The 14,263-nt window shown below is 36.6% G+C and overlaps 1 protein-coding gene across 5 annotated transcripts in view; it reads right to left on the reverse strand.

Moving 5' to 3' along the window:
• NHSL1 (NHS like 1) overlaps positions 1–14,263 on the reverse strand; it is a 154,857-nt gene that overhangs the window by 100,934 nt on the left and 39,660 nt on the right. Inside the window, exon 1 of one of the 5 annotated variants that reach the window (XM_083368192.1) lies at positions 2,171–2,930. The exons of the other annotated variants lie outside the window; for them this stretch is intronic. Coding sequence (XP_083224318.1) covers positions 2,171–2,372 — 202 coding nt within the window. The 5' untranslated portion in view covers positions 2,373–2,930. Of the gene's footprint in view, positions 1–2,170; positions 2,931–14,263 lie in introns of those variants that run through there. 5 annotated transcript variants of the gene reach the window in all.

The raw sequence follows: 14,263 nt of genomic DNA on the forward strand, positions 1-14,263 counted from the left end.
TAATCATCAGTGGGAAAATGGTAATATTACTCATCCATATCAGGTTTCTGAAGATGAATCAGTGCACAGGGTAATGTAAATTCCAGGTGTGGTTATGGACATTTGCAATATATGCTGAATTTAAAATCTCCATACAGATACAAACCTGGACTTCAAAAATTGACCACAGAAATAATGCCACGTTTGTCATTGCCTCTATTGCATATATGACATTAGCAAGTCATTAATGTTTAATTTACTTACAGAATACTAAAAATAAAAAATATCCTGTGACTACCTGGGAGCTATTATGAACTTTCTTGTACAGAATATACAAGGGTTAGGATTATTAACCGAATATTAACTTAATATTAACCTTATATTTTGGAATTTTTATTTAATTATTAAATTACTTTAATATCAATCACCAAATTTTTGTTTTACAAATGTACCCTCTAAATGATTCAGTTTAAAAAATAAAAGATTTGATCAAACATCTCTCCAGTTTTTCAGAATTCTAGATTTTCCATTTTGAAATGCACTTTACAATTTGGTATATGATATCTGAATCTTGGCTGACTTAACACATTTGGATTTAAGAGGGTAGTTTAGTAAATGCTTTTTTATTAAATTCTTTTTACAAATGACATTGAAGACTTTGACTAATTAATGTCAGGAGTGAAGTTCTGAAAATTCCAGCTGATTTACAATAGTCTCATCTTGTCTGGTCTCTTTTATTCTTCTCTGCCTCCTCCCACTATCTTTTAGTTTCACCTCTTTTAAACAGAGCTTCAAAACAAGAGAAAATATACCACAGAAAGACCTAAGTGAATATAGGAGAAATTGAATAGCCCTTTACTTTTACTGGAAGATCTTTGGGACTCCAGCAGGGTGCCACAGCAGGAAACAAAACAAATTTGGCATCCAAATAAGAACTCACAAGTAAGTTTTCTAGTCAAGTGCCATAAAACAATAGATACATACCCATCCTCATTTTTCCCACGCTATGAAGTTTGAAGCTATAATGGGTTGTTTTACACAAGTGCTCTTTCAACAGTTGCAACTGGATATTTTCTTAATGTTCAAAAATAGATTATGCCTTTTTCTGTAAAATATAAACTAAATAGCTGCACAGTTTCCAAAACATCTTATCATTTGCTATGATTTTGTACTTAAGTATAAATTCTAATGGTACAATAGCTAACTCACTGGATTATTATAGTGGGTTCCTACAACACTGGCCAAAAAGATAATTGTTACTTTAACATGCCACAAAATAAAGTCCTGATCATGTTTTATAAGAGATGAGAAATGAGGCATGGAATTACTTACAAGTAGAAAAAAATTTGATTTGTAGGAAAAAAAAATGAAACAGTTCACTGGTAAGAAAGAAAGGTTGGGAAGTAGAGTAAAGGTAAAGACATTTTCAGGTCATACTCAACTCCTGACCACTTCAAGGATGTGTCTGTATAGTTTTCAGAAAGATGGATGAATCACCATTCCTCCTGTCTAGAAACAACTCTAGCTAAAGCTAATAATTCTGCCTTGCCAGAGTGCCACATAGGTACGGCACACATTTAAGCAGGAAATGAATCTCATATGAAGCTAAGGCAAAAGTTCCAATCAAATTGTATAATACATTACTGGCATGATACACTTAGGAAAATATTAAATATATAAATACACGTTCCTTAGGGTCCCACCTTCCAGAGACTGGAAGCAAGGGAAAAAAATCCTTCCACAGGTGAAGCAAGAAAAAACCCTTACTATTTCTTTTACATAAACCTGTTACACATGTCTGTTATATGCACTGATTATGTGTCCAAAAATAACTGAAGAATGTGTTTTTGCAATTAACGTTTCCCTGTCTTCTATCTTTAGGCCCATTACATTTCAGTTCCCCTCCCCTCACGCAATGTCAGAGAAATCCTTTGTCACCACAAACTGCCACGTTAAAAAGCACAGCAACAAAAACACTGTTTTCATAGGCTAGCCTCTTAAGAAGAATGATTTTGTGAGAATACAATAAAACAGCAGGTTGCATTATCAAGAAACGCCCCAGAATCCAGAAGGTCAACAGAGCCTCTTGTAGAGAAAATGAAAAAGGCAGGGCATGGGAACAATGAAGCGCAACCTTACGAAGCATAATTAAAATGATGAGATCTGGATTAAGTATAAAAATAATTATCACCATTTCTGTGTTGTGGTCTGTAGATCCAGTTCTCCTCCTCTTCCACCTCCTGCCCACATATGGATGTGAGTTCACCATCACTGCGAAATAACCTTTTTGTTTGCTTGGACAGCGTAGAGAAGTTTATCCAGCTTACAGCACGTGAAAGGGATCCTGGATTAGATTTAAACCGCAGTGATTTTGAGGAGCTCTCCTGTTTCATTTTCTCTTAAAAAACAACAACACCCAAATGCAACATGCAACAATTAACAACTCTTTTAAGTCTTCTCCCTTCTTTACCACCAGCGTGGGTGTGTATGTGTTTCAAAATAAGTAACACACTTGTTCATTTTAAAACTCAATCGAACATCAAACCAAGTGGCTAATTCTGCTTTTGCCCACAGTACTTTCCAAGCTGCCAAGCGCAACACAATGGAGGCAAGCAAAACAGACTGACACCCTGACAACAACCTTCAGGAAATCAGATTAGGAGAGTGTCGAAGTACAAGCCCGAAAATACACAGATTTTGGCTTTTCCCAGCTTTCATCCAAAGTCCATCTCTTCTCTCCAGTGTGCTTGTAATCCAGGCTCCGCTCCTATCACGTCGAGAAACCCAGGGCTCCTTTGATCAGAAAGAAATGCATGCTGCTAACAAGTTGCCAGGCGAGGAGGGTATAAATTACAGCAGCTCTCTTTTCTCTGCGCAAAAGGCATTCTGATTTCCTAAACCAGCCATGTAGCTTCTCCCTATAACGAAAAGGCGCAGAGAAGGCTCTCCAGAACGATTCTTGTTAACAATAAGCTCGGCTATAGCCATCAATTAGGATCAGGGTGAAATACGATAGGCTTCCGCTCCTAAAGGCGCAGCTATAGGCACAAGTAACTCCTCCCTTCCACGGCAGAGAGCTAACAACAGTTCAAACTTCTGAACAGGAAACAGAAGTAAAATAACACAATGGCATCTCGGTTGATTTACACAGGGAGAAATAAGGAAAACTCAGTAACCAATGACAATTCTTTTTTCTAACACCAGACATACATTATGCATGCACATAGCTGCTTATTTTAGTGCTACGTTTATTGATGGGGGTGAACAGGAATTGTAAGTAAGTGTTTTAATATATGATTCTTGATGGTTTTTCTGCTGGTTCTTACCATAAGTATTACTACAGAAATTATCTAGCTTAAAGATCATGGTCTCTTTTTTCTTACATGCTTCACTAAACTATACTTTAATCCATTTCAGGCTTCATCATTAGATTAAGATTTTGCTAATAAGGTGACCAAACGAATGAAAAACCACACATCAGGGTCCACTGTTGAATATTCCTTAAATTGTGGGAGGAAAACAACAATAAAAAGGGAGAAACGAACCAATGCACAAAAGCAAAAACAAAAACGACAACGTCCAATGCATTTTTTGTTTCTCTGCTTTTATTGTCATGATGACAATAATTGCACGTTAAGACTTCAGATAATAAAACTGTAGTCCAAAGGAGTGGCAGTTCTTGAAGATGTATTAAAAATGTAAGACACATTTCTAGGACTATGTACTCTGGGAACACCTGCATCTATCTGCAGAAATCTTTGGAAACCCACTTGCACAGGATTATTTCCTGCCAACTTTTCTGGTGTGATAAAAGTTAGAAAAAAATAATAATAAAGAACAGAATGTGTCACTAATTATTGAATAAATGATGTAAAAGCCATACTATTGCTTTAGACTTCCTGAAAGAAAAACTAGCTGAGCAAGACTTTCAAAGCTTTCTCCCTGAAAAGTTATGGTTACCTGACTCATAATGAAAAGATAAGGTACAGCCCTCTGTCTGGGAATCAAACAGCTAAGTATCGTATCAGATTACCTATGAATCAGCTGACTTTCAGCTACTTGAACAATGGATTAGCCAACTGTTTTTAGTAAATAATTGAATAGGTTGTATTTATACTGAATTAGCTCTGAAGAATAGCATATGCACCTCTGAATCTTCCATTTTTTTCTTTCACATGCCAATGCAAAAGAAAATATGCTTTATGACAAATATAAACTTAACTGAACCACTAGTCTAACTTCAGCCATACAATTCATACAACTGCAGTACGTAACACATCTGGAAGTGTGAATTATATCCTAGTAAACTGCAGATTCAATGAATATGAAGAAAATTGGGAAATGGAAGTAACGTTCTAGTTAAATTTCAGAACACTGGGCAGAAACTAGATTTTCAGTCAAATATGTTCAATTAATACTATGGCTGTTTCCCAGCTGGATATTCTAAAGTACAATATATTTATTTCATGGAAATCAACTGAGAATTTTATACACAAGTATTGCAGTATATTTTATAGTATTATGTCAATTTTCTGCAATAATCAATGGAGGTACTGTAATTTCTTATGCAACAAAAACAGATGAAGAGGGCAAAACCTTGCAAATTTGGGGAAATTAAATTCTCTGGAAAGGTCAACATAGTAACATAAAACATATCGAATTGAAATAAGTAACACTGTTTGTTTTAACATCTACTTCCAAATCAAATTACTGCAATCGGAGTGCATAATCCAGCCCAATCAAGGCAGAATAATGTACTTGTAAATTGAATACACATTAATAATATATTTCAGTAGAAAAAACTAAACACACAATTATATTTATTAACAGGACTATGAAGAACATAGTCTTAAATAGCTTGTGACTAGCAATTTAAAGAAGATATTTTGAATGGTAACTAACAGAGGGGAAGTTATAAAACAGTTTTTAAGGAAAGAGCACCAAATTCTAAAGAAATATTTCATAACCTTCTTATTTTTTATGTATAAAGTTATCCTTGGAAGAAGAGGAAGTTAACCTTCGTAATTTAATAATACACTTTAGAAGGACTTTTCTCCTAAGTCAAGCAGTCCATTCTAACTTAGACACTGTGATATACTAATATTGTCCTTCATATAAAACACAAACTTTGCCAGTACCGTAGATAGTGGAAGGAAGGAAGATAAGTAATGGGTTGTGTGCTAAGCAGGGCAGAATCAAATATCTGTGATTGAAAAAGATGTCATTTTAATTTATTCCTCCTCTATGTCCTCTGATATTTTAGGGAACCTCCAACGTCCTCCAAAAGGGTCTTCAGAAAAAAGGAAAATGTGTTCTTTCTCCTTCCGTTAGTAGGAGTATCCAGTTTGAAAACAGGAACCTTTCTGAAATCCAGCCCAGTTCAATAAACAAAAAACAGCCCTGCTATTTAGCAGGCTTGGACACAACCCAATTATTTATAAATTAGTAAAAAAAATAGGTATTTTTAATTTGCTACTAATATATTCTTTATTTTAAAATAGAATTACCTAATTTAAGATGGAAAAAATTATTTTTACACTCTTAGAATATATTGAATTAAAAATGAAAAATAGTGATTTTTGAGGCACTGCATTATAAATTTGACATGACATTTCATTCATTTTATTTGTTGCCATTTTGAGATTGGTATGATAGCCAAGGTCTGAGGTTCACAGATTTTACTATCAACGAAAACTGATGCGGCTGATACATATTTCTTTTTTATATCCTGAACTAGCTGAATATTTTGTTCTCAAGTCCTGAGTTTCTAAATCCAGGAACATGTAAGAGAATTGCAAGCTCTAGTTTTGCATGTGGTGGCACTGCCCCAAACAGACTCAGTGCGCAATCTGGAGGTTCTCCTGGACTCACAACTCATGCTCAAGGAGCATTTTGCAACCATGGCCATGACCACCTTTGGGCAACTGCAGGTTATGCATCAGTTACACCCTTTCCTGGACCAACAATCCCTCCTCACGGTACTCACACCCTAGTTACCTCCTGTCTTGACTATGGCAATGTGCTCTACATGGGGCTGCCCTTGAAAAGCATCCAGAAGCTCCAGTTGGTTCAAAATACAGCAACCCTCATGCTTTTGTGCAGACCCCGGTGTGCACATGTCACCTTTGCTGCAGAAGCTACATTGTTTCCGAGTGCAATTCAAAGTGCTGATTGTCACCTTTAAAGCCATTCATGGCTTGGGACTGGGTTATCTGAGGGACTGTCTCTTGCCAGTTACATCCATCCAACCCAGAGAAGGGGCAGAGAAGGTATGTTGCGGGTCCCGTCCCCTAAGCAGGTACATCTGGTGGGACCCAAAAACAAGGCCTTCTTCATAGTGACTCCCTCCCTTTGGTATATCATCCCTACAGAAATTAGACTGGCCTCCACTTTGACATTCTTTCATAAGGCCCTGAAGACTTGGTTTTGCCATCAGGCCTGGGGAACCCAGAGTGGGTTGGAGCCCATCAAGTGGTTCATCTAACTAGATATTTTTGCCAGGGGGGCTGGGGGCTTATTGTTTTTTATTTTTATAGTGTTTTTAATGCTTGTAAGTTGCCCAGTGTCATAAAAGAGTGAGACTTTGTCAGAAACAATAGAATGCTACATTTTGCCTGGTAAAATCATGCCTAAGAAATGGAATGTTAACATTTTAGAAACATTTCCAAAAAAGTTAAAATACTGCAAAAAGGATTTTCCTTTTATATTATACTTTGAAGATTTGTTTATGTCAAAACCTTGTAAAACGTGACAGTGAACAGCAAACCCACTTGGCATACTCATCAAGATAAAAAGGGCTTGTTATCTGTTGTTGTTGTTAGTTGCGAAGTCATGTCCAACCCATTGCAACCCCATGGACAACGTTCCTCCAGGCCTTCCTGTCCTCTACCATCTTCTGGAGTCCATTTAAGCTCACGCCTACTGCTTCAGTGACTCCATCCAGCCACCTCATTCTCTGTCGTCCCCTTCTTCTTTTGCCCTCAACCTTTCCCAGCATTAGGCTCTTCTCCAGTGAGTCCTTCCTTCTCATTAGGTGGCCAAAGTATTTGAGTTTCAACTTCAGGATTTGGCCTTCTAAAGAGCAGTCAGGGTTGATCTCCTCTAGGACTGATGGTTTGAATGCCTTGCAGTCCAAGGGACCTTGTAAAACGTGACAGTGAACAGCAGACCCACTTGGCATACTCATCAAGATGAAAAGGGCTTGTTATCTAAAGATTAGCAAAATACTTTGCTTCCAGCTTTGAAGAATCCAAGACAGCAAAGGTTATCTCCTCTCTAATTTCTGCTCAAGTCTAATGTTGATAGGGAACTGAATGCTTGCCACCACTCTTTCCTTGGAAAGAGACAGAAAAAGAAGTTGGGCAAGGTGAAGAAGTTTCTGTAGATATTGACCACATCCCAAAGCAGTGTCTGAAGGCCCACAATTCTTATCTTGTTCAGTTTCTGAGAAATGCAAGGGGAAAGGAGGGTTTCTTTAGTTTAATGGTTCCTGACTTCTTGTCATATAAGATCACTAAGTCTTGCCAGATTTTGATTTTGTAGCATGCATTCATGCAAGAGTTTAACATTTTGTCCAAAACCTCACAAAAATGTTATACTGTAAATATAATGTTCAGGCACCAAGTTGTGAAGCCCTGGTGATCCTTGTTAGATCTAGATGAAATTAGTGAACTGCCTAAAGAAAAAGGTAGGAAATAGTGTTTTAAGCCATTACTTGACAGAATAGTTATAAACCTTTCTCTTTGAAAAAAATTTTTCTTGGTTAGGGGAAAAATTCCTTTGCTTGTGGGTAGAAGTAATTGCCTTCAATCAGGTAGCTAAGGAAGTGAACCCAAATTTTGAGTTTCACAGAATAAATAGAGCCAGAAATGACAGAAGGCCTTATATATTTCACTACTCTATGCCTTTGGAACTGTTCTCATCAAAATTTAATCTTTGCAATTCTTATAATTTAATTTTAAATGAATCGGTATAGCAACTGGTGAACTTTTCAACCATTCACAACTATTATATACTAAGGAGTTTTAAAATAGTAAATTTTTATGTTTAATATGTATAGTAAATTTATTAATATCCTTCTGCCAGAATATAACCTTCAAAATACATGACAATCCATAATTAAAAAGAATAAGCAGCATACAGCAGTTAAAACAAGTTTAATTGTTGACCTCAAACAACACAGCTATAAACAGCCCTATGTAATTTGTTTTGAGTTTTGTGTAGGATGTGTCTGGCCCTGCTAACCAGAAAACAAACTCATAAGTAAATTAAAATAAACCATGCAGACATTTTCTAGTTAGTTTTATCTGAAGGAATCCTGCAGAAAAGTCAGTAGGCTGGAAAGAAATTACTGTTGGCTGTTTCCCATTAAATTATTCAGCCATTAAATTAATAAACAATTTCTATGGCTTACTGTGGCATTCAAATATTGTAATAGTCTGTAAATATTGAATTCTTAACCAACATTGCCAACATTCAAACACTGTTTTATGTACAAGAATGTAGAGATCAACTAGAAATTTAAGAGTTCATATCCCTAGCAAAATCTTGTTCTTCAAGTATGTCCACCTCTATAATTAAACTGTCCTATCCAACTATTTCTTAACTTCTATTTATTCTCTGTAAAATCCGATAGTTATTCCATGCAATTTTTGAGAGTATGAACAATTATTTCCTCTGTTATTTGTTACAAATTCCCATCAGTGGACTACAGGACTTCTTTTTCCACTATATCAGTCCACAAAGGAAAATAAGAATACAAATGAAATAAAACAGATATAATCAAGTCAGGGTGCTAGTGTTTTAGAATTATCTTAATTAGATTATTGTATTAAAAGCATAATTATAAACAGGGCTTTTTTTGTCACAGAATGCCCAGAACGGAGTTCCGGCACCTTTTTTGGATGGAACCTTGTAGGGTAGGCAAGGCGGGTTGTATGACGTGTGTGAGTTCTGGCACCTTTTTTTTTTTTTTTTAGAAAAAAAGCACTGATTATAAATATTTGAAAACTAAACCGATGTCAGAAGTGACATTCAGTTTTCTAATGTAGAGGGCCCTATAGTACAAAACATAAAATATAGCCACAAGATGGCAGTGTGGAATAATTAATATGCTTTTACTACTCCAAGCGCCTAAAAAGTTGTAAACTAAAGCAACTTTAAAAATGTGAGCAGTAAATAAGGCCACAAGCATAGTAACAGTGGAGAATATAGAAAGAATGCTCCAAAACTGTATTGTACATTACTCATCTGGAAGGAATGCTTTAGTTAAAACTGAGTGTTTATTGAAACGCTGGCCATTATTTTTTCTTTTGTTTTCCTTTGATTGTCTCCTTAATCTAGACAATGCTGCCATTTTTCTGATGTCTTCTGGAGAGACCAATATATTAATTAATATATCAATTCTCTTCCAGATCAGTGTTGGTACAGATTGTTAAAGAAGATGGGATGGGATAAAATACAAGGGAACACATAGAAGGTAAAATGTTAGCTCTAGGAACATAGTAACTTAGTTAACATACAGTAAAGGTAAAGGTTCCCCCGCACATGCGTGCTAGTCGTTTCCGACTCTAGGGGCCGGTGCTCATCTCCGTTTCAAAGCCGAAGAGCCAGCGCTTGTCCGAGGACGTCTCCGTGGTCATGTGGCCGGCATGACTAGACGCAAAAGGCACACGGAACGCTGTTACCTTCCCACCGTAGTGGTCCCTATTTTTGTACTTGCATTTTTACGAGCTTTCGAACTGCTAGGTGGGCAGAAGCTGGGACGCGTAACAGGCGCTCACTCTGTTACGCGGCACTCGGGATTCGACCTGCCAAACTACCGACCTTCTGATCGACAAGCTCAGCATCCTAACCCACTGAGCCACCACGTCCCTAACATACAGTAGGTAGAAGTTTCTTTTGCTATAATATCCCTTTTTAAAACAGCATTCACTAAGCATTGAGGAAGTTCTGCCTTCACTCTCATCCATTGCTTAAAAACTAGCACTGCATTTTTCTAAAACAGGGGCGTCTAACTGCCGGCCCCCAGGCCAAATGCATCACAACAAAACTGTGCCCACCTCATTGCCGGCAACGGAAAAAAAGTTGTGATAAATCGCAACACGTCATGTGATGTTGCAAATTTGACACCCCTGTTCTAAAACCTTCTTGAAAGCAGAACTGCACCCAGGGATGAAACAATCCTGCAGGTTGAATTTGTGGGGAAATTGTGTTTCTCTGTTCCCATGTTTATAAGGTCATCAGAAACAAATGACGCTGCAGGCAAGGAATCTCTTCACAATTTTCCTTCATTTGTTCAAGTTTTTATTTTCTCTCTTTTTGTCTTTGCAGCTCAGTTCACAACAGGAATGCATAATTTGATCTATCAGTATCAATAAAAAATAATTTGTCATGTGTGAACATGAACTCTCATATCCCACATTTGTACAATTAGGCTACTAAGCATTTTCTCAAAAAGAATATTCCATTCATTGTTAGCTTTTTAATAGATTCTGTGTTGAATACAGGAAAACAATTACCGGTATACGATGACACAAGCCATATGAGCTATCAATGAACAAGCTTAATTGTTGCCTCCAAAAGCACAGCAATGAAATACAGCCAAAGGCAATTTCTTTCAGTTGTATATAGGATACTTTTAACTGTTAACCAACTATGAACCCACAGTATGTATCTACTGAGCATTTGAATTTTTCTAACCTACATATGGCCATAAAACACATCATTTGCTAAATGGGAACTAAGGTTGTAATAATAAATACTTGCTATTCTCACTGCTTTATTAATAAAGTTTCTGCAATATTTGTGTCCACTGCTAAATAAAATAGCTGAGTTTTGGCCAAACAATCTATATTTGGCACTATGGGCAATTTATTTTCCCCACCCCCTCCATACCTGATTAGGCTGTAAATGTAGAAGCAAGACTGGCTTGAGTGGAATAACCAGGATTAAGGAGGCATTTGCAGAAGAGAATCAACAAGCAAGTCAGTATCTGTCCCATATTTCTGTAATTTTAGTAGAGGTATATTTGGAAGCCTGTATTTGTAGTAATAATATGGAATTGTATTTTTTTAAAAAAAAAATATTTCCTGCCAGTGACCTTGTCCTCAACAAGAAGTTGATTCCAAACCACTTCAACATAGCCTAGTAATTACATTTGATCTGATCCCTCTTGGGGATTTTTTTCATTCCAGTATAGATTTTTTTCAACAATATTTCAAAAAGAAAGTGCCACATTGAAAATTCTGATGAGTTAGTATATCATCTTCCGATGTGTTTTTCAAGCTTGGGTACGGATGAGGTTGTGGCTTCACAAAAAATAAATCTTTTGTGACAAGCTATTCTGCAGTGTTTTAAACATAAACAACTTTTTTTTTCTTTTAAAGGAAAATTTAGAATATTGGGAAATTTCTAAAAAAAACCTAAACAAATTATTCCCAAAGAAAATGAATTAATTTAGATGACCTGTCAATTGTTATCTTCTGTGTGAAAGGTAAAGCAGGTTAACAATGGAATCCTATCTACAGGTATTCCTTGACTTATGATCATAATGGACCCTGCGCATTATGGTGATAAGGCATGATAGTTATAAAATGGGTCACCCACATGACCAATCCAATTTTATGACCTTTTTTGCAGTGAATGTTAAGCAACTGCCATGGTTGTTAAATACTTGTCACAGAAATACCAGTTTTCAGCAAAAATGTCATAAAATGTGATCACATGACTGAGGGATACTGCAAACAGCTACAAATGCAGGCCAATTGCCAAGCACTTTAAATGAGATCAAATGACCATCAGAGGGGGCCCAGCCATTAAGAAATTCAAAAGAGTCATAAGTAACTTTGAACAATAACTAAACAACCAATCATAAGCCATCATAATTTAAAACATTCACTAAACAGCCAGTCATAAATCAAGATCTACCTGTATGTCAACTAGCCAGTAAGTTGTTGGAAAGTCGAATTTTGTTTATTGTCCAGAATCTATTAAATATCTCCAGTAAAATATCCTGTTGGTGGATAAGTTCTTCCTACCAGATAATCTACATATTTCCAAGGATTTTCACAAGGTCTATGAATGTGCAAAAATAAGAGGAAGAGAATATAACATGATCAAGAATATTATGATGCAACCAAATAAAAGCATACTTCCTCTTTTCCACATTGGCCCCAGGTGAGGGCTAGTAGTCCTTCTATTTTGTATCACCTATTCTTGGGATTTCTGTTCATTGGTGGAATATAAAAGCACAGTAAACGTATTAGTATCCTCCATAGTAGCTTTTCCAACTTGATCTCCAGATATGTTTGATTCATAAGGATGTAGCAGTTGTTGTACAGCACTATACATAACAAACTAGGAAATGCTGCTCTGTGGGATTAACACTAATCAGGATTTCTACATTTGCCCCACTGCATCTAGATTTAGATACAATATTTAAGGCAAAAGTGAAGCAGCTTATCTTCACCACTTCTTCATGTTTTAGTATACTAGCAATAGGGATATAATTCAGAAATTAGTTATTCAATAGAATTTCATATGATCATAGAATCAATACCTGGTAATCCCTAAACATAGACAGAGATATTCAGTACATAAGCAGAAAACCATTTCTGCACTGCAACAATCTATTACTGCACTAGCAGTAGCATAGTCTACTCCAAAAAAAATGTAATCTTCAAAGCTTCAAAGTCATTCATTATTCTGGATCTTTTCAACTTTTCAACTCCTTATAAAAAGTATTACTTAATACCTGTAAAACAAGACGCTTAATGTGTCCTTGGCAGCTGCTTATTAGGCAGTCCACCAATCTGCCTTCAAGAACTAGCATTATTCTGTCTCTTTTGTACTTCTTTGTATATCTGCAATTAAATACTGATCGGAGGTACTGAAGTGCTTAAATTACAAACACCTCTTGTTTTCCTTTTGCAATGTATTCAAAATCAATAATGTAATCTATTTAGCAACCCATCTCAAATTTCTTTTGATTGTTAATATTAGAATGCAGAAAACATACCTTAATGGTTAAGGAAGAATTCTGTTGGAGGGACAAAGTTTACTAAGTTAGATTGTTTCTAAATGTTGAGTTCTGTTTTCATTTGTAGTATGAGAGCAAGTAGCTCAATCAATAAAAATGTATACCAAGGTGGATGAAGCTGGTGTGGTGGCAGAGACAGATATAAATAAATATGAATGGGGAAAGTATGTATTAATCAAAAGCTGTTATTCAATTCATGGAATACGGAGGCCCTACTAATAAAGTCATTCTCTGAGGAACAGTAAAGACAACAATATAATCCCCTCATATTATATTTGAAACTAAGTCATGGAAGTTCTTATTTTTTTCTCCTCAATTAGCCATGGATTTATACAACTGTTGTTTTCCAATTAGTCTGAAATCTAAACATTACACTGATTGAATCCAGAGGATTTGGGGTATCCAATTAGAAAATAAGTACCTCTGAGAAAACTAGAAAATGTTTTTCAATAATTGAGCAAAACATAAATTAAAAAACAGAATTAAAATGTATAGGGCAGTTTCATAATACTAAGCACAAATAAGTTTTAACAAATCATCAATTATCATGGTTTCTTGAAAGAATACAAAAAAATAAAAAACAAAGGGATTTACTCAATAAGGGGGAAATGATGGTTCAGACATGCACCAACAGCCATGTCTCATCTGACTACTTTATATATATCTGATCTACAAGAAGATGACTGAATCAATTCCACTAAGAAACACGAAGTACTAAGCCAGGTAAGACACACATTCACAATTTATGATAAAACAGCCAGCAGCCATGTAGCATGTATTTGTGAATCCAATCAACTACACCATACATCTCTGTTCTTGAAGATGCCAACTGCCTTTAGCCCATGTTTCTACAACAGTACAAACACTTTATCTCAAGCAGTCTTTTCTTAAGCAATTCTAAGTACGTTCAGAGTATAATTCTAGAGCAGTGATGGTAAACCTTTTAGAGACCGAGTGCCCAAACTGCAACCCAAACCCCACTTATTTATTGTCAGGTGCCGGGTGGGCAAGGCCCACTGGGTGGGCGTGACCACTGGGTGGGTGTGGCTGCAGTGGTCATGGCAGACTGGGTGGGTGTGGCTACCTCAATGTTGCTCGTGGGGAGGGATGCATGGGGGGCCAGGCAGGGTTGGGACAGATCCAGGGGGTCTCTGGCAGGTAGGACAGTGGGCAGGAGGCTCGTCCTGCGGGGTGAGGCAAGGCAAGGCACAGACCGGGAAAGCTGCTGCCTGACACCATCGGACC

Source organism: Vipera ursinii (assembly GCF_947247035.1).
Source record: "Vipera ursinii genome assembly, chromosome: 1".
Classification (NCBI taxonomy): Eukaryota; Metazoa; Chordata; class Lepidosauria; order Squamata; family Viperidae; genus Vipera; species Vipera ursinii.